The sequence below is a fragment of the Rattus norvegicus genome, chromosome 14 (assembly GCF_021556685.1).
Source record: "Rattus norvegicus strain SHRSP/BbbUtx chromosome 14, alternate assembly SHRSP_T2T, whole genome shotgun sequence".
Classification (NCBI taxonomy): domain Eukaryota; kingdom Metazoa; phylum Chordata; class Mammalia; order Rodentia; family Muridae; genus Rattus; species Rattus norvegicus.
In genome coordinates, this window is record NC_141547.1 from 24142553 (window position 1) to 24158260 (window position 15708).

Genomic DNA, 15708 nt, shown 5'->3' on the forward strand with positions numbered 1-15708 from the left:
TGTTTATTTTGCTCTGATGTTAATCAATGCCCATAGATGACCCCTATAGTTCTATTTGTCATGTTTCCTTAGAGTTTTTTTTGTATACACTACTTCTCTTTCTATATTTTTTCATTGGGGAAATAATTTTGTTCTTTTTTTGTATGTAAATTCATGTGGTTTTATAGAGATCTCAGAGTTTTCTTATTACTTGTTATTTCTGTTCTTGCGATAGTTTTTAATTATTTCATATTTTTAGATTTTAAACCGTTGTATTAAGTATCATAAGATTATTTTGTGGAGTGCTCTTCGTGCAAATGAGAAAATGCGCATGCGCAGTTGGGTAGGCAGTGGAATGATGCGTGGCTATTCGTTAGGTCTGTTGGCTCTGGGATGACATTCAACTCTTATTATTTCTTCTTCGGCTGTTTTCACTGATAGATTGGGCTAATCAGTTTTGCTTTTGAGGTGTTTCTTTGTTTTGTTGTTGTTTGTTCCTAATTTCCTTTTCATTGTTTTATTTTTCTTTATTTTATTTCATATTGTAGTATGATTACATCTTTTCACCCTTTTCTTTCTTCCCGCTAATCACTGCCATACATCTGTCTTTGCTCTTTCAAATGCATAGACTCCCCTTTTATTAATTGTTGTACATACTTACATACATATATTTATATAACCATATATTGCTAAGTACATAAATATTACCTGATAAGTCTATATAATATTATGTGTATGCATGGTTTCAGGGCTGACCATTTGACATTTGACGTTTTATTTTTTTTTCTATTTCTTTTTCTTTTTTTTTTTTTTTTTTTTACTAACTTGAGTATTTCTTATATACATTTCAAGTGTTATTCTCTTTCCCGGTTTCCGGGCAAACATCCCCCTCCCCCCTTCCCTTCCTTATGGGTGTTCCCCTCCCAACCCTCCCCCCATTGCCGCCCTCCCCCCATAGTCTAGTTCACTGGGGGTTCAGTCTTAGCAGGACCCAGGGCTTCCCATTCCACTGGTGCTCTTACTAGGATATTCATTGCTACCTATGGGGTCAGAGTCCAGGGTCAGTCCATGTATAGTATTTAGGTAGTGGCTTAGTCCCTGGAAGCTCTGGTTGCTTGGCATTGTTGTACTTTTGGGGTCTCGAGCCCCTTCAAGCTCTTCCAGTTCTTTCTCTGATTCCTTCAACGGGGGACCTATTCTCAGTTCAGTGGTTTGCTGCTGGCATTCGTCTCTGTATTTGCTGTATTCTGGCTGTGTCTCTCAGGAGCGATCTACATCCGGCTCCTGTCGGTCTGCACTTCTTTGCTTCATCCATCTTGTCTTATTGGGTGGCTGTATATGTATGGGCCACATGTGGGGCAGGCTCTGAATGGGTGTTCCTTCAGTCTCTGTTTTAATCTTTGCCTCTCATTTCCCTGCCAAGGGTATTCTTTTTCCTCATTTAAAGAAGGAGTGAAGCATTCACATTTTGATCATCCGTCCTGAGTTTCGTTTGTTTAGGGATCTAGGGTAATTCAAGCATTTGGGCTAATAGCCACTTATCAATGAGTGCATACCATGTATGTCTTTCTGTGATTGGGTTAGCTCACTCAGGATGATATTTTTCAGTTCCAACCATTTGCCTACGAATTTCATAAACTCGTTGTTTTTGATAGCTGAGTAATATTCCATTGTGTAGATGTACCACATTTTCTGTATCCATTCCTCTGTTGAAGGGCATCTGGGTTCTTTCCAGCTTCTGGCTATTATAAATAAGGCTGCGATGAACATAGTGGAGCACGTGTCTCTTTTATATGTTGAGGCATCTTTTGGGTATATGCCCAAGAGAGGTATAGCTGGATCCTCAGGCAGTTCAATGTCCAATTTTCTGAGGAACCTCCAGACTGATTTCCAGAATGGTTTTACCAGTCTGCAATCCCACCAACAATGGAGGAGTGTTCCTCTTTCTCCACATCCTCGCCAGCATCTGCTGTCACCTGAGTTTTTGATCTTAGCCAATCGCACTGGTGTGAGGTGAAATCTCAGGGTTGTTTTGATTTGCATTTCCCTTATGACTAAAGATGTTGAACATTTCTTTAGGTGTTTCTCAGCCATTCGGCATTCCTCAGCTGTGAATTCTTTGTTTAGCTCTGAACCCCATTTTTTAATAGGGTTATTTGTTTCCCTGCGGTCTAACTTCTTGAGTTCTTTGTATATTTTGGATATAAGGCTTCTATCTGTTGTAGGATTGGTAAAGATCATTTCCCAATCTGTTGGTTGCCGTTTTGTCCTAACCACAGTGTCCTTTGCCTTACAGAACTTTGCAGTTTTATGAGATCCCATTTGTCGATTCTTGATCTTAGAGCATAAGCCATTGGTGTTTTGTTCAGGAAATTTTTTCGAGTGCCCATGTGTTCCAGATGCTTCCCTAGTTTTTCTTCTATTAGTTTGAGTGTGTCCGGTTTGATGTGGAGGTCCTTGATCCACTTGGACTTAAGCTTTGTACAGGGTGATAAGGATGGATCGATCTGCATTCTTCTACATGCTGACCTCCAGTTGAACCAGCACCATTTGCTGAAAATGCTATCTTTTTTCCATTGGATGGTTTTGGCTCCTTTGTCAAAAATCAAGTGACCATAGGTGTGTGGGTTCATTTCTGGGTCTTCAATTCTATTCCATTGGTCTATCTGTCTGTCTCTGTACCAATACCATGCAGTTTTTATCACTATTGCTCTGTAATACTGCTTGAGTTCAGGGATAGTGATTCCCCCTGAAGTCCTTTTATTGTTGAGGATAGCTTTAGCTATCCTGGGTTTTTTGTTATTCCAGATGAATTTGCAAATTGTTCTGTGTAACTCTTTGAAGAATTGGATTGGTATTTTGATGGGGATTGCATTGAATCTGTAGATTGCTTTTGGTAAAATGGCCATTTTTACTATATTAATCCTGCCAATCCATGAGCATGGGAGATCTTTCCATCTTCTGAGGTCTTCTTCAATTTCTTTCCTCAGTGTCTTGAAGTTCTTATTGTACAGATCTTTTACTTGCTTGGTTAAAGTCACACCGAGGTACTTTATATTATTTGGGTCTATTATGAAGGGTGTCCTTTCCCTAATTTCTTTCTCGGCTTGTTTCTCTTTTGCATAGAGGAAGGAAACTGATTTATTTGAGTTAATTTTATACCCAGCCACATTGCTGAAGTTGTTTATCAGCTTTAGTAGTTCACTGGTGGAACTTTTGGGATCACTTAAATATACTATCATGTCATCTGCAAATAGTGATATTTTGACCTCTTCTTTTCCGATCTGTATCCCCTTGATCTCCTTTTGTTGTCTGATTGCTCTGGCTAGTACTTCAAGAACTATATTGAATAAGTAGGGAGAGAGTGGGCAGCCTTGTCTAGTCCCTGATTTTAGTGGGATTGCTTCAAGTTTCTCTCCATTTAGTTTAATGTTAGCAACTGGTTTGCTGTATATGGCTTTTACTATGTTTAGGTATGGGCCTTGAATTCCTATTCTTTCCAGGACTTTTATCATGAAGGGGTGTTGAATTTTGTCAAATGCTTTCTCAGCATCTAATGAAATGATCATGTGGTTCTGTTCTTTCAGTTTGTTTATATAATGGAACACATTGATGGTTTTCCGTATATTAAACCATCCCTGCATGCCTGGGATGAAGCCTACTTGATCATGGTGGATGATTGTTTTGATGTGCTCTTGAATTCGGTTTGCCAGAATTTTATTGAGTATTTTTGCGTCGATATTCATAAGGAAAATTGGTCTGAAGTTCTCTTTCTTTGTTGTGTCTTTGTGTGGTTTAGGTATAAGAGTAATTGTGGCTTCATAGAAGGAATTCGGTAGTGCTCCATCTTTTTCAATTTTGTGGAATAGTTTGGATAATATTGGTATGAGGTCTTCTATGAAGGTTTGATAGAATTCTGCAGTAAACCTGTCTGGACCTGGGCTCTTTTTGGTTGGGAGACCTTTAATGACTACTTCTATTTCCTTAGGAGTTATGGGGTTGTTTAACTGGTTTATCTGTTCCTGATTTAACTTCGATACCTGGTATCTGTCTAGGAAATTGTCCATTTCCTGAAGATTTTCAAGTTTTGTTGAATATAAGTTTTTATAGTAAGATCTGATGATTTTTTGAATTTCCTCTGAATCTGTAGTTATGTCTCCCTTTTCATTTCTGATTTTGTTAATTTGGACGCACTCTCTGTGTCCTCTCGTTATTCTTGCTAAGGGTTTATCTATCTTGTTGATTTTCTCAAAGAACCAACCTTTGGTTCTGTTGATTCTTTCTATGGTCCTTTTTGTTTCTACTTGGTTGATTTCAGCTCTGGGTTTGATTATTTCCTGCCTTCTACTCCTCCTGGGTGTATTTGCTTATTTTTGTTCTAGAGCTTTTAGGTGTGCTGTCAAGCTGCTGACATATGCTCTTTCCTGTTTCTTTCTGCAGGCACTCAGCGCTATGAGTTTTCCTCTTAGCACAGCTTTCATTGTGTCCCATAAGTTTGGGTATGTTGTATCTTCATTTTCATTAAATTCTAAAAAGTTTTTAATTTCTTTCTTTATTTCTTCCTTGACCAGGTTATCATTGAGTAGAGCATTGTTCAATTTCCACGTATATGTGGGCATTCTTCCCTTATTGTTATTGAAGACCAGTTTTAGGCCGTAGTGGTCCGATAGCATGCATGGGATTATTTCTATCTTTCTGTACCTGTTGAGGCCCGTTTTTTGACCAATTATATGGTCAACTTTGGAGAAAGTACCATGAGGAGCTGAGAAGAAGGTATATCCTTTTGCTTTAGGATAGAATGTTCTATAAATATCCGTTAAGTCCATTTGGCTCATGACTTCTCTTAGTCTGTCGACATCACTGTTTAATTTCTGTTTCCATGATCTGTCCATTGATGAGAGTGGGGTGTTGAAATCTCCCACTATTATTGTGTGAGGTGCAATGTGTGTTTTGAGCTTTAGTAAGGTTTCTTTTACGTATGTAGGTGCCCTTGTATTTGGGGCATAGATATTTAGGATTGAGAGTTCATCTTGGTGGATTTTTCCTTTGATGAATATGAAGTGTGCTTCCTTATCTTTTTTGATGACTTTTAGTTGGAAATTGATTTTATTTGATATTAGAATGGCTACTCCAGCTTGCTTCTTCTGACCATTTGCTTGGAAAGTTGTTTTCCAGCCTTTCACTCTGAGGTAGTGTCTGTCTTTGTCTCTGAGGTGTGTTTCCTGTAGGCAGCAGAATGCAGGGTCCTCGTTGCGTATCCAGTTTGTTAATCTATGTCTTTTTCTTGGGGAGTTGAGGCCATTGATATTGAGAGATATTAAGGAATAGTGATTATTGCTTCCCGTTATATTCATATTTGGATGTGAGGTTATGTTTGTGTGCTTTCATTCTCTTTGTTTTGTTGCCAAGACGATTAGTTTCTTGCTTCTTCTAGGGTATAGCTTGCCTCCTTATGTTGGGCTTTACCATTTATTATCCTTTGTAGTGCTGGATTTGTAGAAAGATATTGTGTAAATTTGGTTTTGTCATGGAATATCTTGGTTTCTCCATAAAAGGTTAATTGAGAGTTTTGCTGGATACAGTAACCTGGGCTGGCATTTGTGTTCTCTTAGAGTCTGTATGACATCAGTCCAGGATCTTCTGACCTTCATAGTTTCTGGCGAGAAGTCTGGTGTGATTCTGATAGGTCTCCCTTTATATGTTACTTGACCTTTTTCCCTTGCTGCTTTTAATATTCTTTCTTTATTTTGTGCGTTTGGTGTTTTGACAATTTTGTGACGGGAGGTGTTTCTTTTCTGGTCCAATCTATTTGGAGTTCTGTAGGCTTCTTGTATGTCTATGGGTATCTCTTTTTTTAGGTTAGGGAAGTTTTCTTCTATGATTTTGTTGAAGATATTTACTGGTCCTTTGAGCTGGGAGTCTTCACTCTCTTCTATACCTATTATCCTTAGGTTTGATCTTCTCATTGGGTCCTGGATTTCCTGTATGTTTTGGACCAGTAGCTTTTTCCGCTTTACATTATCTTTGACAGTTGAGTCAATGATTTCTATGGAATCTTCTGCTCCTGAGATTCTCTCTTCCATCTCTTGTATTCTGTTGGTGAAGCTTGTATCTACAGCTCCTTGTCTCTTCTTTTGGTTTTCTATATCCAGGGTTGTTTCCATGTGTTCTTTCTTGATTGCTTCTATTTCCATTTTTAATTCCTTCAACTGTTTGATTGTGTTTTCCTGGAATTCTTTCAGGGATTTTTGTGTCTCCTCTCTATGGGCTTCTACTTGTTTATTTATATTTTCCTGGAATTCTTTCAGGGATTTTTGTGTCTCCTCTCTATGGGCTTCTACTTGTTTATTTATGTTTTCCTGGAATTCTTTCAGGGATTTTTGAGATTCTTTCAGGCATTTTTGCGATTCCTCTCTGTAGGCTTCTACTTGTTCTCTAAGGGAGTTCTTCACGTCTTTCTTGAAGTCCTCCAGCATCATGATCAAAAATGATTTTGAAACTAGATCTTGCTTTTCTGGTGTGTTTGGATATTCCATGTTTGTTTTGATGGGAGAATTGGGCTCCGATGGTGCCATGTAGTCTTGGTTTCTGTTGCTTGGGTTCCTGCGCTTGCCTCTCGCCATCAGATTATCTCTAGTGTTACTTTGTTCTGCTATTTCTGACAGTGGCTAGACTGTCCTATAAGCCTGTGTGTCAGGAGTGCTGTAGACCTGTTTTCCTCTCTTTCAGTCAGTTATGGGGACAGAGTGTTCTGCTTTCTGGTGTGTAGTTTTTCCTCTCTACAGGTCTTCAGCTGTTCCTGTGGGCCTGTGTCTTGAGTTCACCAGGCAGCTTTCTTGCAGCAGAAAAGTTGGTCTTACCTGTGGTCCCGAGGCTCAAGTTCGCTCGTGGGGTGCTGCCCACGGGCTCTCTGCAGCGGCAGCAACCAGGAAGACCTGTGCCGCCCCTTCCGGGAGCTTCAGTGCACCAGGGTTCCAGATGGTCTTTGGCTTTTTCCTCTGGCGTCCGAGATGTGTGTGCAGAGAGCAGTCTCTTCTGGTTTCCCAGGCTTGTCTGCCTCTCTGAAGGTTCAGCTCTCCCTCCCACGGGATTTGGGTGCAGAGAACTGTTTATCCAGTCTGTTTCCCTCAGGTTCCGGAGGTGTCTCAGGCAGGGGTCCTGCCGCTCCTGGGCCCTCCCCCACGGGAGCCCAGAGGCCTTATACAGTTTCTTCTTGGGCCAGGGATGTGGGCAGGGGTGAGCAGTGTTGGTGGTCTCTTCCGCTCTGCAGCCTCAGGAGTGCCCACCTGACCAGGCGGTTGGGTCTCTCTCTCACCGGGTCTGGGGACAGAGAGCTGCTGCGGGCCGGGATCCGCGGGTGTGGGACTTCCGGTAAACACAGAACGTGCCCGGTCCTAGAGGAATTCTGCTTCCCTGTGTCCCAAGCTCACCAGGCAGCTTTCTTGCAGCAGAAAAGTTGGTCTTACCTGTGGTCCCGGGGCTCAAGTTCGCTCGTGGGGTGCTGCCCACGGGCTCTCTGCAGCGGCAGCAACCAGGAAGACCTGTGCCGCCGTTTCCGGGAGCTTCAGTGCACCAGGGTTCCAGATGGTCTTTGGCTTTTTCCTCTGGTGTCCGAGATGTGTGTGCAGAGAGCAGTCTCTTCTGGTTTCCCAGGCTTGTCTGCCTCTCTGAATGTTCAGCTCTCCCTCCCACGGGATTTGGGTGCAGAGAACTGTTTATCCGGTCTGTTTCCTTGACGTTTTATTTTTATTAAATTATTTTATTTACTTATGTTCTTAAAATTGCCCCCTCCCAAGTGCTTTCAGCCCTCTCATCTCCCTGTGCCTCTGAGAGGATGCTCCCACACCTGCCCACCAACCTCTACCTCATCCCCACCTCACTCCCACTAGCATCACTCTTTCTCTAAGACATCCATTTTCCATAGGATTTAGCGCATTCTCTCCTACATAGGCCATGCAGGGCAGTCCTCTGCTCACAAGTGCCCATGGGTGCACCTTGGTTTTTGGCTTGATCTCTGGGAGTTCGAAGGTTCCAGGCAGGTTGACAGTGTTGTTCTTCCTATGTGGCTGCAGTCCTTTTCAGCTCTTTCAATCCTTCAGCTAACTCTTCCATATTGATCCTAATATTGATGTAGCTGCATTTGTTTCCGTCAGTTGCGGGTAGAACTACTCAAAGGGCAGCCATTTCAGGTTCCTGTCTGCATGCATAATATGGCTTTAGTAATAGTGTCAGAATTTGGTTTGCGCCCAAGTTGGGCCATTCACTGGGTGGCTTTTCTTTCAGGCTCTGCTTCATTTTTGTCCCTGTGTTTCCTTTAGATAGGAACTATTCTGGGATGTAGATTTTAAAGATAAATGGGTGGCCCACTGCCTCAACTGGGGGCCATGTCTATCTACTGGAGGTGGTCTCTTCCGGTTCTGTCTCTCACTGATGGGCATTTCTATTAATGTCATCTCCACTGAGTCCTGGTATCCTCTCATATCCCACTCTCTGGGACTTTCTAGAGGGTCTCCCACCTACTAATGTCCACTGATGCATATTTCGATTCATTCTCCTGGTCCTCTGGGCATCCCTCTGTCTCTTCTGATCCCGCCCCTCTTTTTTCGCTCCCCCACCCCTCTTCCACCCAGATGCCACCTCCCTCTGCCTCCCATGATTATTTTGTTCCTCTTCTAAGTGAGATTAAAGCATACACACTTTTGCCTTCCTGTGAATTGTATCGTGAGTGTTCTGGACTTTTTGGCTAATACCCACTTATCAATTAATACATACCATGCATGTTCTTTGGGGTCTAGATTTGTCACTCAGGATGACGTCCTTATTCTAAATAGCTGCATAGTATTTGATTGTGTAAATGAACCACGATTTTTGTATCCATTCTTCAGTTGAGGGACATCTGGCTATTATAAGTAAGGTTGCTATAAACATAGTGGAGCATGTGTCCTTGTTGTATGGTGGAGAATCTTTCAGGTATATTTCCAGGAGTGGTATAGCTGGGTCTCTTCCCAATTTTCTGAGGAACTGCCAGACTGATTTCCAGAATGGCTGTACCAGTTTGCAATCCTACCAACAATGGAGGAGCGTTTCTCTTTCTCCACATCCTCGCCAGCATGTACTGCTGCTTGTGTTTTTGATTTTAGTCATTCTGATTGGTGTAACCTCATGGTCATTTTGATTTGCATTTCCCTGATGATTAAGAGTATTGAACATTTCTTTAAATGCTTCTCAGCCATTTGAGATTCCTCAGCTGAGAATTCTCTGTTTAGCTCTGTACCCCATTTTTAAAATTATGTTATTTGGTTTTGTGGAGTCTATATTTCTAAGTTCTGTGTATATTTTGTATATTAGCCCTCCATGCTTTGTACAAGGAGATAAATATGGGTTTGTATTTTTCTTCTCTATACTTCTTGTATGTGTTTGTGTATGTGTGCATATGCATATTTTCAAAGGTGTATTCTCAAGATTATTGTCAGTAACATCGTTTGATCTCTCCTGCACTTTATACTTTGAGGCTAGTTCTTTCTATCAAACTCAGAGTTCATTTATGTGGGTGGTGTCCCAGCCTGATTCATCAGGCATTCTTTTTTTTATTAATTATTTTATGTATTTACAATATAAATGTTATCCCCTTCCCCGGTCCCCCCTCTCCGATGCTGTCTCCCTGTGCTTCTATGAGGATGCTCTCCATCCCACCCACCCACCCACTCCCAACTCACCACCCTGGCATTCCCCTATACTGGGGCACCGAGCCTTCACAGGACCAAGGGCTTCTCCTCCTATTGATGCCATACAATACCATTCTCTGCTACATATGCGGCTGGAGCCATGGGTCTCTTCAGGTGCACTCTTTGGTAGATGGTTTAGTACCTGGGAGCTCTGTGGGTGGGTGGGTGTGGGGGTCTGGCTGGTTGTTGTTGTTCTTCCTATGGGGTTGCAAAGTCTGACCCTTCTACTGTATATCAAGCATGTTTACCACTGAAAGTCTTCCTGCCCTGAAAAATAAAATTTATAAATGTCATCAACAACCTCACTTAAAAGTATTTTAGATAGATTTAGTTTATGGACATGAATATTTTGCTTGCATGGTTGGCTCTGCACCACCTGCATGCTTTGTACCTGAAAAGTCAGAAGAGGTTGCTGAATCCTGGGGAACAGATGTCAGTGATGGTTGTAACTGAGATGTGGTTGCTGGAACTCATCCCTGGGTCCTCTGTAAGAGCAATGAGTGAGTGTCGCCAATTTTCGAGTGTATATGTGAATGCCAGAAATAGCTTATTTGTTCACAACACCTGTTTATATGATGAAATGAGTGACAAATGCCATTATTTCATGTTTAGTCTTAACATGTAATTAGTTCATATTACAATGTATATCTTAGCCATTTGTACCACCTGTGTGAGAACTCTTTGTTAAGTCACATGACCCAGGTTTGGTTGGGTTATTTATTTTGTTGGTACCTAAATTTATGGGTTCCTCATATATTATAAATATAAATTCTCTATGAGATGACAAGAATATTATATTCATGAACTGACAGGAGCTTGGCTAGTTACCCAGCCATGATCTGAAAAATCCAAGCATATAAAATGGGTCAGTGGGGCTTATAAAGGCCAAGCCATACCTGGCGAACTGTTAGAGAGAGGGAGAATGTCAGTTCTCTTCAGGAAATTAAACACTGAGAGGCTGTGCATGTAGCAATAGATAATTGCATACCTATGCACATACAGGCAGCACAAAATAGAAACAGTGGAAACACATAACATTAAGAAGGGTCTGGGGTATTGGTTTGACTGAAACTCATTTATGGATGTGCAAATTTCTCAAGCAATAAATGAGAATATAATTAAAACACACACCAAAAAAATCAACAAAGCTCATTTTACTTTTTCTTTTTTGTGTGTCTCATTTTTTATTTATTTTTTCCATTTTTTTAAAATTGGATATTTCTTATTTACATTTCAAATGTTATTCCTTTCCCGGTTTCCTGTCCATCAGCCCTTAGCCCCTCCCACTCTGCTTCTATAAGGTGTTCCCCTCCCCACCCCCTTACTACCCTCTGACAATCCCCTATACTGAGGGTCAAACCGTGACAGGACCAAGGGCTTCTCCTTCCACTGATGCCCAACAAGGCTAGTCACTGCTACATATGCCGTTGGAGCCCAGGGTCAGTCCATGTCTTTGGGTAGTGGTTTAGTCCCTGGAAGCTCTGGTTGGTTGGTATTGTTGTTATTATGGGGTTGCAAGCCCCTTCAGCTCTTCAATCCTTTCTCTAATTCCTCCAAGGGGGATCCCTTTCTCAGTTTAATGGTTTGCTGCTAGCATTTGCCTCTGTGTTTGCCATATTCTGACTGTGTCTCTCAAAACTATTCTATGCAGACTAACATATTCCACGGCCCAGAGCTGTGCCTTCACTAAGAACATGTAAAGTTCTGAATATTCGAAACTTTCACATACCTTGAAAAACCAAGTTCCGTGCATATTTGTTCTAAAATGGGCTGTGGGCTGAAATAAACTCCCCATGAGTTGAAAACACTGTTAAGTAATAATGGTATTACAAAATTTCAGTTGAAGCAGAGAGAGGAAGGCTTGATGATCAGTGTTATCAAAATGCTGGTGGGAAGATTATCAATGTCTTACGTAGTATCTACTGAGCTTCCTGATGAAATCCATTATGTGCTACGAGTAAATCACTGTGTGTAAATTGAAGTTTTAGAGCCTAACTTTGGGCATTGCTGAGAAGACACTATCTGAAATGTGCTCGAGATTTCTGTTAACTTACGCCGAAGCAAAACATCCAACACAAATCCTGTCTCATGCACAGTATATGTGTGGTGAGTAAGAACAGAAACTCCATTTTCCTCTCCCCTCCAGATTGAGGAAAATATCACGTATCACTATCCTTGGAAAATAGCCAAATTAAACAGTGAAAATATATTTTCCATTGAATTCACATTACGTCTGCGCCCCTGAACAGTCTAAAGTGTTGAAAGCTGTTGCGGTTCGGAGACACCTGAAATTAATAAAATAAAAAGAGAGGATATTATGAATTGTGGTTTTCTCCCCTCTCTAAATTTTTGCTCTTAGTGTTTTTTCAAGAGAATTTTGGACTTGCCTTACCCACTTTCCTACATGTGTTCTCTCCAGCACTTGTCTTTTCAGAGAAAGTTTCCCTCTGAAGCACTGCTAAATTCCCGTCTTGTTAGAATAGTTTCAAATTAGAAATAAATAGTAGCAGGGACTGGCCTGCTACTGTGTGTTTGAGTGCTTGTGAGTGTGTGTATATGTGAGTGCATGTGTGAGTGTGTGTGTGCACGTGCCTGTGTGCATGTGCCGTGTGTGTGTGTCTGTGTGTGTGTGTGTAAGTCAGAGGATGACCTGAGTAAGTTGATTTTCTCTTACCATTATGTCACTTCCACAAATCAATCTAAGATTATTAGGCTTGGTGGAAGAAGCATGAATCCACTGAGTCATCTAATGGCCCTGGGAGGAGCCTTTTTTCATCATTTTAGGAGATACACTTTCAATTTGATACCTTATCATACATGATTCTTATCATTGTCATATATGTTTGACAATTAACAATAAATTTTCCTGGAGGCAAAGGGATTTTGATGATATTATATTTTATTGTCAAGTGCACTAGTCAAGCCATTTTCCTTTCCCAAAGAATTTTGCTAAACTCATGAACAATGAAGATATATTTTACTAGCATTTAATTTTTCCTGCATCTATACTTTCCATGGTAGGGATTTAACTGCAGTGTCATATATATATATATATATATATATATATATATATATATATATATATATATATATATATAATTGTGTAAAGTTTCTGTGTTAAAAGTTATTCATGTTATTCATTAAAACCAGGAGTTGGAATAGTAGGATAGAATCAGTAAGCTGGATGAAGATAATTAAGTCCTGTGGGTTTTCCTCAGTCGCACACCTATAGCATTTATGCATACACACACACACACACACACACCAAACCACACATACACACACGCATACACACACATGCACACGCACACACTAAATATAATGAATACTTTCTAAATGAAGTTTTCTTACATGAATTACATATGGAGGATGTGTGGATTAGCACTTCATGCCTTTGAAATCGAATAGTTTAAAGTGAGAATTGCCATCCTGAAAGGATAAACGAAGAAAAATTGGATAACAGCTAATATGGCATTGGCAGCTACAGCAATCCCATTATAAGTAAAATAATATTTAAATCTTCTAATCGTTTAACTACAAAAATGACCTAATTCTATCAAAAAACTCTCATCTCTCAAATCCCTTCACATTTGGTAGGAATTTGTAAGAGCATTAAGGCTTCACTATGACCATAATTAGATGGTCTAAAAAAAAGAAGTACCTCATATTTTGCCAATTCCTGATTATTCAGACTGACAGCAGAAAGCCTTAGCATGAATTACTAAAACCTGAGGTCATTCATAGCAGATGGAAATTACTCTGGGATCATTATGTCTATCCCATTAAAATATAAGTACGTTTTTGCAATTCAGGAAAAGCACCCTTGACACATTCATACATGTTTTTCAGTATATACTGCTGTTTTCACATATGTATATCGAATTATATACTCAATACATATCGAGCTCAATATATATTAAAAATAGGAAATTAGATAAAATATAGTAGCTTCAGATAAAAAATGCCAATTATTTAAAGTACTAGTATAGTTTCCTAAAATTTACCAAGTGAGAACAATTGGCACATTACCATTGGGGTTTGTTAGCCATTAGAAATAAAAGAATACATGAAGTACTACAGAATTCACACTTCATGAGCCCTTCCTTACATGACAAAGCTTTAGAAAAGTTAAAACAACTAATAACATGCACTTCTGTTTGATTCTGTATGATGTGGTAGCAATCTCCAGGCTGTTTCTCCAACTTACCTTGCACTTACTGTCCTTGTCATGATGAAACATTGGAATAATTTCCCTGACATCAAAACTGAGCAATATGACAGGCTTTCCATTTTTATAATTATTACACTTTTTGAAGTGTGTAGGCATTTATTATATTAGAATACATAAATCCTGAGTTAGTAAGCAACATAAAACACAACCTTAAAATGTAATAATGTGCCAAAATAAGATATCCTTCAAATTTCTATATAGCATAAAAGTATTGCAGATAATTATGCATTATGATAGAACTTGAACTAGACATCAGTACATACTTACTAATTATGTTTTCAATCATTTTGTGTATTTGTATAGTGTGTGTGTGTGTGTGTGTGTGTGTGTGTGTGTGAGGGGAAGCAGTGTTAAAATGTGTGTGGAGTTATTTTTGTGTTTGTGTACCTTAATGAGGAGGCCGAAGGTTGAAGTAGGCTGTCTTCTTCACTTTGTGGCTTATATGTTGAAGAAAGTCTCCTTGCTGGATCCAGGGTTCATTTTTTGGTTAGTTAGTTTCGCTATCCGGTTTGCCCCGCTTACTGCCCTTCTCCCCGCAATTCTACTACAATTACTGGCAAGGCATGATGGCCTCCAAGTATTTGGATGGCTCTTGTGGACCCCATTACAGTCTTCACATTTGTATGACAAATATTTTATCTGCTGTGCTATATTTCTATGTCTTAATTTTTCAAATTTCATAATTAAAGTTTGAACACCGTCATGGACCATGCAGTCTAAAATTATATGTAATACTCATATTTCTAAAAAGTTTTCAGTAATAAAGAGTAAATTTTATACTTAATGGACTGTTCCCATTGTAGTTATGAACACACCTAATTTATGTTTCTTTTATGAAAATGTTTTACATGCTCCAGTTGCTACAAGCCACTCTATGGGCTTTCTCTCCATACATGTCAATTTGAATATCTGATTATCTGAATGGTCTGATAAGAGTTATCAGGAAGCTCATGGAAAATCCTTGAAATTAATGCCAAGACTGTCTTCTCTTTAACTTGTGTATATAGTAGTCAAAATAATACATTGTTCACACAAGCACAACATCTGTTCCCAGGAAAAGCTTAGTCTCTCATTTCTCTTGACAGTGTGCAGACCTGGGTTCTTCAAAGCCTCTCCTCACAGCCAGACCTGCAGCAAATGTCCACCTCACAGTTACACCCATGAGGAAGCTTCCACCTCTTGTGTCTGTGAAAAGGATTATTTCAGGAGGGAATCTGATCCGCCCACAATGGCATGCACAAGTAAGGAACCCTGTGGCTCTTGGGTGATGCAACCTTTCACCAGTTTGGAGAAAGAACATGACAGAGCCTGTTGTGTTTTATTAGTATTTTTCTCAAAAAAAAAAAAACAGGCATGTTTACCCTTCACAGTACAGATGTTTCCCCCCAAACTTCAAATTCCTTTAGTAAGCATTGAAAAATAAACATGCTTTTATTACTGACTATTAGAGCATCCTTTCCCTGACTTCAGCTTCAACATTTGAGGCACTATTAAACAGTAGTACTCTTATTTTGTTGTTTAATTTAGTATTCTTCACTTGGGCAAATCCTTCTGTCTTTTCACTTCAGATTTGTTATGAACACATTTTTTTTATTAACTTGAGTATTTCTTATATACATTTCGAGTGTTATTCCCTTTCCCGGTTTCTGGGCAAACATCCCCCTCCCCCCTCCCCTTCCTTATGGGTGTTCCCCTCCCCAACCTCCCCTCATTGCCGCCCTCCCCCCAACAATCTAGTTCACTGGGGGTTCAGTCTTAGCAGGACCCAGGGCT

At 40.0% G+C, this 15708-nt stretch overlaps 1 protein-coding gene across 12 annotated transcripts in view; it reads left to right on the forward strand.

Annotated features, from left to right (window-relative positions):
* Positions 1-15708, forward strand: part of Epha5 (EPH receptor A5) — a 361774-nt gene that overhangs the window by 180977 nt on the left and 165089 nt on the right. For 8 of the 12 annotated variants that reach the window (XM_087584395.1, XM_087584396.1, XM_087584397.1 and 5 more), the window contains 1 exon segment: positions 15021-15176. The exons of the other annotated variants lie outside the window; for them this stretch is intronic. In XM_087584395.1, coding sequence (XP_087440521.1) covers positions 15021-15176 — 156 coding nt within the window. 12 annotated transcript variants of the gene reach the window in all.